This window comes from Nomascus leucogenys, chromosome 14 (assembly GCF_006542625.1).
Source record: "Nomascus leucogenys isolate Asia chromosome 14, Asia_NLE_v1, whole genome shotgun sequence".
NCBI lineage: Eukaryota > Metazoa > Chordata > Mammalia > Primates > Hylobatidae > Nomascus > Nomascus leucogenys.
The window spans coordinates 908,818-921,373 of NC_044394.1; the positions used below are offsets into that span (position 1 = coordinate 908,818).

The 12,556-nt window shown below is 39.2% G+C and overlaps 1 protein-coding gene across 1 annotated transcript in view; it reads right to left on the minus strand.

The window, feature by feature from the left end:
• The window catches only part of LOC100591792 (MBT domain-containing protein 1), a 68,157-nt gene that overhangs the window by 19,418 nt on the left and 36,183 nt on the right, over nucleotides 1-12,556 (minus strand). Inside the window, exons 4-6 of the mRNA XM_030827439.1 lie at nucleotides 8,097-8,230; nucleotides 6,706-6,820; nucleotides 5,201-5,283 (exon numbers count right to left, since the gene is read on the minus strand). Coding sequence (XP_030683299.1) covers nucleotides 5,201-5,283; nucleotides 6,706-6,820; nucleotides 8,097-8,230 — 332 coding nt within the window. The remainder of the gene's footprint in view (nucleotides 1-5,200; nucleotides 5,284-6,705; nucleotides 6,821-8,096; nucleotides 8,231-12,556) is intronic.

Here is a 12,556-nt window from a genome sequence, read left to right on the forward strand (position 1 = left end):
GGCGCTGTGGCTCACACCTGTAATCCAGCACTTTCGGAGGCCAAGGTGGACAGATCACGAGGTCAGGAGTTCAAGACCAGCCTGACCAACATGGTGAAACCTTGTCTCTACTAAAAATACAAAAATTAGCCGAGTGTGGTTGCGTAGGCCTGTAATCCCAGCTACTCAGGAGGCTGAGGCAGGAGAATCGACTGAACCTGGGAAACAGGTTGCAGTGAGTCGAGATCACACCACTGCACTCCAGCCTGACTGAAAGAGTGAGACTCTGTCTCAAAAAAAAAAAAAAAAAAAGAAAAGAAAAGAAAAGAAAAAGTATGATAAACTCGGCTGAAAAGTTTCTGCATATATGTGTACAAAAGACTTTTTTTTTTTTGGTACAAACTACAACTGTATTTGAGGGAGAAAATGGGATGATTTCAACATTTCTGATCTTAGTAAAGACAGCATCGATAAGATATGAGATTATTAGTTTAGGTACCAAACAGAAGAAATCTGAAGTCTGTAAATATGTAACTGAAAGAAGACGACTTTATGTACATTTATACATTTTAGCCCGTGCTACAATACCTAGGAAAAAAAAGTTTTACTTGATTTCACATGGCAAATAATGGGAAATAGAAGTGCTTCAATTTAAAGTCTTTAAGTAATTAAAAAATAATGAAGAGCGCTTAATTTATTTATTTTTGAGACGGAATTTTGCTCTTATTGCCCAGGCTCGAGTGCAGTGGCGCAATCTCGGCTCACTGCAACCTCCACCTTCCGGTTTTAAGCAATTCTCCTGCCTCAGCCTCCCAAGTCTAGCTAATTTTTTTTCTATTTTTAGTAGAGATGGGGTTTCACCATGTTGGTCCGGCTGGTCTTGAACTGCTGACCTCGTGATCTGCCTGCCTCGGCCTCCCAAAGTGCTGGGATTACAGGCGTGAGCCACCGTGCCTGGCCTGAAGAGCGTTTATTTTTATTTATTTTTTGAGACAGTGTCTCATTCTGTCACCTAGGCTGGAGTGCAGTGGTACGATCAGGGCTAACTGCAGCCCTGACCTCCTGGGCTCAAGCAATCCTTCCCCTTTAGCCTCCTGAGTAGCTGGGACTACAGGCATGTGCCACCATGCCCAGCTAATTTTTTTGTAGAAACGAGGTCTCACTATGTTGCCCATGCTGGTCTCAAACTCCTGGACTCAACTGATCCTCCTGCCTTGGCCTCCCAAAATGCTGGGATTACAGGTGTGAACCACTGCTCTTGGCTAGAGTGCTTTAAAGCCGAATGTTCTGAATACACAGACATCAACTGAAGGCTCTGCTGGGTTAAAGTTAAATTACTAACAGAAAATAATCTGTGAATTTCTTTGATCTATACATTGCACCTAACTGGCATATAATACCGTATTACTATTTTGGAGATTTTTCCACCATTAGGATAGATATGGATACTGCTCTTAGGGGCTTAATTAAAAAGCACATAAAAAAAAAAAAAAGACTTGCATTATGAAAAATGGGTTAAAGTCCAAAGCTGAAAATTATAGTCCAGCTACTCAACAAAGTAGCAAGTATTCTTCATTTATAAGAGATAGACTAGCTGAACCAGATGATTTTAAAGATGCCTTCTAGCTTTGTGACCATATGATTTAGGATTAATTAAAAGTGATATTACCTAATTTTAGTGGTTTCCAGCCTTAGGAACTGCCAATGATGGGGTGTTCAAATGTCAGGAGCCAAGGCTCTGGCAGCAACACCCCATCTCTGCCAGAATAATCAATGCAGTTTCCTCTTATCCTGTGTTCTGAGGTCTAAGATTTTTGTTAGAGAAAAGGGGAATTCTTGCCAACGTATGGCAAGAAAAGAAAAAAAAAAAGGGCAATTATGATGCTTAAATAAAAGGTCTGAAAAACTAACCCCTAGATATAATAAAAGACATATCAGCCAATCATAATATACAGATTTTTAAGTAGTATACGTGTGTGTGTATGTATATATGTGTATAAACACATATATATATACACACACACATATGTATATATGCACATCATATATATATACACACACACACACATACACACACACTTTTGTAGAGACAGGGTCTTGCTATGTTGACCAGGCTGGCCCCAAGCCATCTTACTACCGTGGCCTCCCAAAGTGTTGGGATTACAGGTGTAAGCCACTGTGCCCAGCCTAAGTAGATACATTAAATGTCAACTGGGGCTTGATTTCCATTGCTGATTATAAAAAAAAATTGTCCAATACTGTTGTAATTGACTGACTAGGGATAAGCCACTATGAATAGTTACAGGAATTATCAAAAAGGATATAGTCCTATGATCTACTCTGTAGAAAGTTCATTCTCAGAAGCTTACAGACAGACCATGGAAAGAAGAATTACATTCTTGAAATTCTATGATTTTAGAACTAATCACAATAATATCTATGTGCTGGAAAACAGGAAGTATTTATCTGGGACCCTTATTCTAGAAGAAGAGGTTGGGTTAAGTTAAAGAAGCCAGGGCTCTCACAGCGTCCCCATCCCAATTCCTGATTCAATCACAACAGCTCTGCTTCCGTGTTACATGGTACACGCTGGGTGTTCTCTCATAAATTATGTTTGAAAAAGAATCCCCTACGAGCAGGAAAGGCTCCTGACTTGTACTCAAGTAGAAGAGAAGGCAGGTGTAGAGTCTGGAACAAAGAGGCCTTCCTGACTAATGAACTGGTTTCAGAGCAAGTGTCAAGTCTTAGAAGACTTTGATGATACAAGGCAGGATCTTGTACTCCTAGTAGTTCCTGACTATAGGTTTTCTAAAGACAAATCTAGTAACTCTCCTTAGAGACCCAGAAAACTGTTTTGGAGGGGACAACCAGGAAGAGTCAACTCTAAAGTACAAAATCAAGTGTGGCCCCCTTAACAAAATGGCTTCAAATGAATATGCCAGTTAAGGTAAGAGAGCAAGCTCTTTGTACAAAAACATACCAAGGAATTACTAAGACAGATTTTTCCTGTTTGATAAGGAGAAGGCAGTAAAGAGAGGTAAATGGAACAGGAAGGCACTGGGTCCACATAATTGAGAAACAGATGCCTCACTTCTGAGTGAGAAAGCAGAGGCTCCACATTCTTATCATTAATCATGTGATAAGGTTAGCTGCTTGATTCCCTGATAGAACATTTCAATCTCAAAAAAGGCAGAATTGAACAAAGTCAATCAACTTCATTATTACCATAGAGATATTCTCATAAATAACTTTAATATAGTATAACAATTCAAAGATTTGGACAGAAAATAAAATATTATGCTTCTGGGGTTGAAATGCCATTCTTTTTAATACGCTGACTACTTACAGAAAACAGTTTGATATGGTTTATAATATAAAAACAGATACAAAAAGAGAGAAAGGCCATTCAGAAGGAGACAAAAGACAAATGTTCCAGGAATCTGAGATGAAAGAGTTACTGTAACTGAGAACTTAATCTAATTCTGAGCTTCAGGAAAGCAATATCCCAAGAGAAGAGAGTTAAAGATTTTTTTTTTAAAGATCTCTCTTTAAAGCTGCTATTGCTGTGTATGGAGTATTTCTCACAAATGTGACACTATTATCAACATTACAGCAAAATAAATCACTTACTTTACACAGAAATAAGATTCCATTTAAGGCAAGACGTCACTGATTAAGGGCTTCATATTGTATTTTCAAGAATGAAAATTAGCAAATTAACATGCTTGACTTTGATCAAACTCCTTTACCGGCCATGAATCAGTGAAAATTCACTTAGATTTCTACAACAGGAACCTAAGCTCAGCTTTGTTCACATGCTGTTATCTAAAAATAAAGCCCTAATTTTTTTTTTTTTTGAGACTAAGTGTTGCTCTATTGCCCAGGCTGGAGTGCAGTGGCGTAATCTCAGCTCACTGCAACCTCTGCCTCCTGGGTTCAAGTGATTCTCATGCCTCAGCCTCTCAAGTAGCTGGGATTACAGGTGCCCACCATCACCCCTGGCTAATTTTTGTATTTTTAGTAGAAACGGGGTTTCACCATGTTGGCCAGGCTGGTCTTGAACTCCCGACCTCAGGTGATCCGCCTGCTTCGGCCTCCCAAAGTGCTGGGATTATAGGCGTGAGCCACCGTGCCCGGCCTAGAGCCCTAAGTTAACAAAGTGTTAAGTGCAAACAAAAGTTCATGTGTTTTCTAAATTCTCTTTTCTTCTTAAACATGTATAGCAGCAGAAAGGACCTTTAAGTATTAATTAAAGTTGTAGTTAGGTTAAACAAGTATTGGACAGAATTAATTAAATCTAAAGGAATAATCAAAAGGAAAGAACTTGTCATCAGATAAATTTTAAACATAATTCTAAATTATTTTAAATGCTCTGTAACAATCCACTTGCTGAAAAGAAAACCTTTTTATATAGCACATATTTCAGCTCACAATACTATGTTACTAACAGTTCCTTGTTTTTGTGACTTAACATTTGGAGACAAAAAAAATTAGAAAAAAGATCCTTCCTCTTCTGAATTATCAGGTCAAACTGCAGATTTAAGTAACATATATAATGAATGGTTTCTGCTAGGTCAAATCGTATGACATTGTCAATATGCATATATTTTTGATACACGATACTAGCAATTTCATTTACTTTCATTTTCTGTAGAAAAGAAGTCTCACTATGTAGCCCAGGATGGTCTCGAACTCCTGACCTCAAGTGATCCTCCTGCCTCATTCTCCCAAGTTGCTAGGAATACAGTTGAGCCACTGTGCCCGGACAAAGCTGGCAGTTCAACCTAATATGAACATCTGCTGAGGCGGGGTGTGGTGGCTCATACCTGTAATCCCAGCATTTTGGGAGGCAAAGGTGGGAGGACGGCTTGATGCCAGAAGTTTGACACCAGCCTGGGAAACATAGTGAGAGCATATCTCTACAAAAAAATTTAAAAAATAAATCAATATTAAAAAAAACTAGTATTTATAAGAGAAGACTAGTGTTTCTCCCTGTTGAAAATAACTTCAAACTGCAACTTCTTTATAGGAAACTTGTACTTACAAAACTTACAGAAGTTCTTGTTAACTATTAGTAAGTATAATAATAAAAGAAGCATTTCAATTACAAGACATAAAAACAAACACCTTCTGGGGACAAGATGCTTATAGGTGTTACTGTGCCTTCGGATTTAAACGATGACTAAGTACTTCAAACTAAGGTGAGAAATTCTGTACTTACATGTTTAAAACAGGCAACCGGAGCTGCTATAAAGCTATTGCTATTGATGTAGTTACCCCAGCTGAAACCTTCCATGGAGACTGCTAAAATGAAACAAATTTAGATATATTACAATTCTCAAATCTTTTATTTATAAGAAGGTTATCATTGTTAAAACGTGTGAAAGGACATAAATTTATCCCATTTAAAGAACGTTTTCTTTATGTAAAGATCAAATAACTTCTCTAAATAGCATGAGCTTTGGCTTATATCGTATTTGCAAACAAACAGGAGTTTCTTTATTTTTTGAGCCTGAGTCTCCCTCTGACACCCAGGCTGGAGTGCAGTGGCACGATCTTGGTTCACTGGAACTTCTGCTTCCCAGGTTCAAGTGATTCTCCTGCCTCAGACTCCTGATCATCTGGGACTACAGGTGCATGCCACCACACCCAGCTAATTTTTGTATTTTTAGTAGAGACGGGGTTTCACCATATTGGCCAGGCTGGTCTTGAACTCCTGACCTGGTGATCCACCTGCCTTGGCCCTGGGATTACAGGTGTCAGCCACCACACCTGGCCAGGAGTTTAACTGTTCTATACATGACACATGCTCCTGAGGAAGTGAGGTACAAGCTCTTCGGTTAAAGGGAGCAAAGAGAAGTTGAGAGAAGTGTACAGAATGACAAACACTGTTGTGGCTGCTTTTGTGCTTTTATTTCCCTTCAGTTCTTGCCATGTACCTCAGTGAGATACCTACCCCATATCACTTTTAATTACCTCACTTTCTGTTTACTTCTGTTATTTACTCACTTATTGCTTCACTTTCTATTTACTTCTATTAAAAATCTTCTGGCCGGGCACTGTGGCTCACACCTGTATTCCCAGCACTTTGGGAGGCTGAGGTGGGTGGATCATTTGAGGTCTGGAGTTCTAGACCAGCCTGGCCAACATGGTGAAACCCCATCTCTACTAAAAATACCAAAATAAGCTGAGTGTGGTGGCATGCGCCTGTAGTCTCAGCTACTTGGGAGGCTGAGACATGAGAATTGTTTGAACCCAGGAGGCAGAGGTTACAGTGAGCTGAGATCACGCCACTGGACTCTAGCCTGACTGACAGAGCAAGACTCTGTCTCCCAAAAAAAAAAAAAAAAAAATCTACCGGAAATGGTCCTTTCCTTCATCTCCTCTTATACTCTTCTTCCCTCAATCCCTCTGAAGCCTGCTGAATGTCCTATTTCTTTGCCTAATATCTTCACAATTCAGAGAATCAGCACATGAAAAGTAAATAATAAACCAAATAAAAACATTAAGCAGATTGCCAAAAGCACTTGAACTTATGTATGCAACTATACTCTTCTAGAGTACTTTATTGAAATCAAAATAACTATTAGGAAGCTAAGAGCCGTAATGTGCTAACAGGACATAGAAACAGCTTAGTTAAACAGAATTCAAAATTGCAATGTCATTAATTAAAACTAAATGAATCAATGTCAAATATTTCATCTCTGTCAGATTCACCAATATTACCTGCTTTTGTCTTTGCTTGATTTTGCAAGGTAGCTTGATATTGAGCATATGCGGCTAGCTTAGCAACTAAAGGTTGTTTCTGAAGAACTTTTGCTTTCTTTGTTGGAGGCTTACCCTAAAACAAGAAAAGTTAAGTAAATAGGATTCTTTTTCATCCCCTCACCACCACAATTTAACTGGACTGCATACTACACATTCTGCTTAAGTAAACATTGAGGGTTTAGAAAATTATTAAAGCAGAGGAAACATACAAGAATTGTAACATGAGAATTTTTTTCTGGAGTTCTGCTACAATGTAGTTAGCTAATATGGGTAGCAGAGCTGGCATAGACTACAACAGCAATACGCAAATTAATATGTTAATAAAAAATTATATCCCACAAGATGTTAAAATATAGGCTGTGGTGGATACTTGATTCCTTCTTATAGTAGATAGAACCAGTGGTTATTTACTCATGCAGGTTGCCAAGCATTGCTATTTATATGGTAAGAGAAGATAATTTAACGTTCAAAGAGCAAGTGACTGAGGTTTATACCTTTAGTGCTAACGCAAAAGATCAATGACAAAATGATCATGGGCCAAATTCACAGTGTGACAAACTGCCATCCATTTGGGTACAGACCACTGCTCAGGATCTTTAGGTACTGTCTATCTGAAATATAGAAATACATCTAAGTGATGTATTTCCTTAATTTGGAGGATTTAAATAACCCTTTCAGTGCTATGTAATGATCACAATAAATGAGAAGAAGACTGTGATCATCCAATAAAAATACTGCAAAAATCAGTTAAGTTAACGCCTTTAAAAAGTTGTTTACATTACAATAGTAAGAACTTAGTCAAATGGTCAAGTCTCCAGTCATTCTGTAGGCACTGATGTACATTTAAAGCAAGACGATTTTCTTTCCATACCATGAGTGTTGTCAAAAAGGTTAGTTGGATTAACCAAATACATTTGGTCAAGGTATCAAATGGATTGTACTAAAAAGTACAAAGCGAGGACGATGAGAAAATAAACCAGAGATTAAATTATTTCCCCCCAAATGTTGAAAGTCTCTACCTTGATGTTAACACAAAAGGAAACAAGGGGAAACAGGAAAATGTCTTTAATTTCTGTATACACAAAAGTGTTTATACTTATTGGAAAAAGGATATTTTAATTAACTTCTGCAAATAAGTTTATTTGGATAGTATGCCTTATCCATTTAAAACAGTTTTTCAATTTTATAGGCTGAACAAACTTTGGGGCTCACATGTTTCCTCAAGATGTGGTATAAAACGATAACTGAGTGGGCAGAGGTGGAGTGCAGTGAATCACAGTCAAATGACAGATAAATGGCAAAAGCCATAGAAATAATGGAAATAAGTAAGAAAGTTTCTGTACCGTTACCTGAAGTCTGGCCAAAATGCTTGCCTTCTTGGAGTTTGACGAGTAACTTCTTGAACATGAAACACTACAGAAACGCTTTGTTTTAGAGTAAAAAGCATCTCGGACGCCAACCATCCCACACATCTCGCAGGTAGCTAATTAACAAAATAAAAACACTGGTGTTATGATGATATAATAAAATCAATCTTCATCTAACAGTTTAAATAATTTCTCCTGCCATCTGAAAGTTTTAATTAAAAAATTTGCCTTGAATATTTCTTCTATCTCCTATACAAATGATAAAGAAGCCTGCACAGAGAAGTCAGAGAGAACACTGGTATTGTGCCATGGTGATGGGCTCTAGAAGGTCTGATAGTGGCTTGAGGTCTGAAAGGCTTTACAAAGGTCAACAGAAACAGGGCAGATACGCTGGATTCAACCAACATTTCCTTAGTGCTTACCGTGCCAGGCATTTTCATATACAACAAATTCCAGCTTTTGAAATGATTACACATGAAAGATGAAACGTGCCACACAACTGAGGATTAATAACAAAGTATAACACAGGCCTTGAAAATACTGCAAAGGTTGAAACTTAAAAAGAGGTAATACTTGGAAAAATCCTAAGAGCTGTACGAGGATTCCTTCAAGTTATGTTTAGGGTACAAAAAAAAGGAATGGGTTCAAAGTCTGAGGTAGAGGCCAGGTGCAGTGACTCATGCCGGTAATCCCAGAACTTTGGGAGGCAGAGGCAGGAGAACTGGCTCAAGGCCAGCAGTATGGGACCAGCCTGGGTAAGATAGCAAGATCCAGTCTCTTCAAAAAATAAAAATAAAAAAGAGCCAGGCATGGCAGCACACACCTGTAGTCTCAGCTATTCAGGAAGCTGAGGCGGGAGGATTGCTTAAGTCCAGGAGTTCAGGGTTACAGTGAGCTATGATCGCACCACTGCACTCTCACCTGGACAACAGAAGGAGATCCTGAATCAAAACAAAACAAAACAAAACAAACAAACAAAAAAAAACAAAACAAGTTTGACGTAGGTGCTCTATTATTAATCAGTGACAGTGGGAAACAGGAGAACTCTTGGCTACTATTGCATAATAGACAATAATTTGAAAGGTAAAATTAGAACAAGGTTCACAAGAATTGAAGTTTAAAAAAGATAGAAAGTAACATAGCAAATCACTGCCTCAGTGAGTTAAAGCCTCCACCCAAACAGGTAAACTAGAGAGGCCTGTCGTGTAACCGGTACAGTTTGCTCCGTGCTTCCACGGGTTCTGTATCTGTGGATTCAACCAAAAGCGGACTGAAAATATTTTGGGAAAATAAAATTGTGTCTGTACTGAACATATACAGACCATTTTTTTCTTATTATTCTCTAAACAGTACAGTATTAATAATTATTTGCATGGCATTTACACTGTATTAGCTATAAGTAATCTAGACATGATTTAAAGTATATGGAAGGATGTGCGTAAGTTATATGTAAATACCACACCATTTTATATAAGGAACTTGAGCATTTGTGAATTTTGGTATCTGAGGGAAGTCTTGGAACCAATCCCCCATGGATACCAGGAGACAACTGTACTTACTTACAAATCTATGAGAAATCATGGAAAAAAGATAAAAGTGCCAAAGATTGCAGGTGAACAAAGGGTATCTACTGGGAGAAAAAACTAAATGGTTTTCTGTTGCAAAAATTCTAGAACAGATTGTTAAAGAACGTTCTGAACACCTAGACAGAAAAGTTGTGATCCCAAGGAAACAGCGAATCTTTGCCAGAAATTATACAATGTCAAACTAGAATTCCCACAAGTAGGATGCAAGTTCCATCAGGACAGGAAACTTACTCTGTGTTGTTCATCTGCATATCTCCAGTATTTAAAACAGATGCTAGCACACACAAAGCTTCAATAAACGTTATTTCCTTTTATGATAGGATTACTAGGCTGGTATGTTATAATCAAACCATGGCAAGAATACACACTAACAGGAGCTAACACATTTGATAAAATCTCATGTAGCTTTGATAACAGGACTGAGAAATTTCAGCTGGAGCGGAAGACACACAGGTAGTTTTTTGTTTTTTTTTTTTTTTTGAGACAGAGTCTCGATCTGTCACCCAGGCTGGAGTGCAGTGGCACTATCTCGGCTCACTGCAACCTCTGCCTCCCGGGTTCAAGCCATTCTCCTGCCTCAGCCTCCTGAGTAGCTGGGACTACAGGCACACACCACCATGCCTGGCTAATTTTTTGTTAGAGATGGGGTTTCACCATGTTGCCCAGGCTGGTCTCGAACTCCTGAGCTCAGGCAATCTGCCCGCCTCAGCCTCCCAAAGTACTAGGATTACAGGCGTGAGCCACCACACCCAGTGACACCCAGATAGGTTTTAACTGGAGGATGACCACACCCAGTGAATCCTGATAAATGAAGTTTTTTGACATGGTCTGCACGACTCTCTATCAGCCCCTGTGCTGTTCATAATTTATTTTATTTTATTTTTTTATTTTTTGCTCTGTAGCCAGGCTGGAGTGCAGTGGCACGATCTCAGCTCACTGCAACCTCCGCCCCCCGGGTACAAGCAATTCTCCTGCCTCAGCTTCCTGAATAGCTGGGACTACAGGCACATGCCACCATGCCCAGCTAATTTTTTTCAATTTTTTTTCATAGAGACGGGGTTTCACCATGTTGGCCAGGATGGTCTCGATCTCTTGACCTCATGATCTGCCTGCCTCGGCCTCCCAAACTGCTGGGATTACAGGCATGAGCCACCACACCTGGCCATGCTATTCATCTTTTTAACCAAAAGACTAGAATAGGATCTACAGGGCAGAATTATCAAAACTGTAAATGATATAAAACTGGAAGATTAGATGACACAGCATTCAATATTAGATGACAGAATTAGCAATCAAAAATTTCTAAGACTGGGCAGGGTGCAGTGGCTCACACCTGTAATCCCAGCACTTTGGGAGGCTGAGGCAGGTGGATCGCTTGAGTTCAGGAGTTTGAAACCAGCCTGGGCAATATGGTGAAAATTGCCCATCTCTGAAAAAAATACAAAAATTACCCAGGTGTGGTAGCATGTGCCTACAGTACCAGCTACTTGGGAGGGTGAGGTGAGAGGATCACCTGAGCTCGGGAGGCAGAGATTGCCGTAAGTCGAGACCTTGCTGCTGCCATTCCAGCCTGGGTAATAGAGCAAGACTGTCTCAAAAAAAAAAAAATAAAAAATAAAAAAAAAAATTAAAAAAAAGCCTGGGTGTGGTGGCTCACCCCAGTAATCCCAGCACTTTGAGAGGCCAAGGCAGGCAGATCGCTTAAGGTCAGGAGTTTGAGACCAGCCTGGCCAATATGGTGAAACCCTATCTTTACTAAAAATACGAAAATACGCCAGGCATGGTGGTGCAGGCCTGTAGTCCCAGCTACTTGGGAGGCTGAGGCAGGAGAATCGGTTGAACCCGGGAGGCGGAGGCTACAGTGAGCCGAGATTGCACCACTGCACTCCAGCTTGGGCAACAGAGTGAGACTGTCTCAACAACAACAACAACAAAAACAATTTCTAAGACTGATGGTAAGAAAAAGGTTATATAGAGAGATCCAAAGTCCTACATCTTGGGTTTAAAAAGTTAACCGCACTAAGACTGGTTTAAACTGGGTTAGTTCATGTGGTAAAGGTCAAAGGACATCAGTTATTTACAAGTTCATTATCATTTTCAAGAAAGCTAAAGCAATTTTGGTGGCATGCATGGAAACAGTGCCTTGAAAAGGGGAGACAAAGGTTGAACTATCTTCTGGCCTCACACAGGATGGCCATTTGTTTGGTTCCCACATTTCCAGGATGTGGGACTTTCAATGGTAAAACCAGGACAGTTCCAGGCAAATCAGGATGACCTGTCACCCCACTACCACATAATCTGAAGTATCCCCAGAATACAGTGACCAGGATATCAAAGAATTAAATCACTGGGATACACCATGAGAGAAATGGTTGAAGCAACTATGGCTCCTTGGTATGTCTTAGAGATAAAGCAGAACAAAGGATTCTATTGTGGAGAAAAAAGATGTCGTTAGAACAAGGATTAGAATTATTCTGTGTAGCTTTAAAAAGCAAAACTTTCCAGACTCCCAGAAGCAAAGTTAAAAGGGCAAAACTAAGACCAAAATATAAAAGTTGGAGGAAGGAAATTTTGGTTCAATAAAGAGACTATTCTAGTAATTTGAGATACTAAGAAATAAAACTTCTTCCTTTTTCATTTCCTTTTTCTTTTTCAAGCCAGATTTTAGGAAGAAAGAAATTCCTTACTGAGTCAGAGAATACCCAAGCACCAGTTATGTTAAAACAGAAATCACAAGAAATTAATATAGAGGAGGGAGCCCAACCTTTAATGTCTCTTTCAACTTTATAAGCCCATGATCCTATGCACTTCTACTTTCAGTTACAGAGGCATTTCTTATCTAATTACTAAATTTAT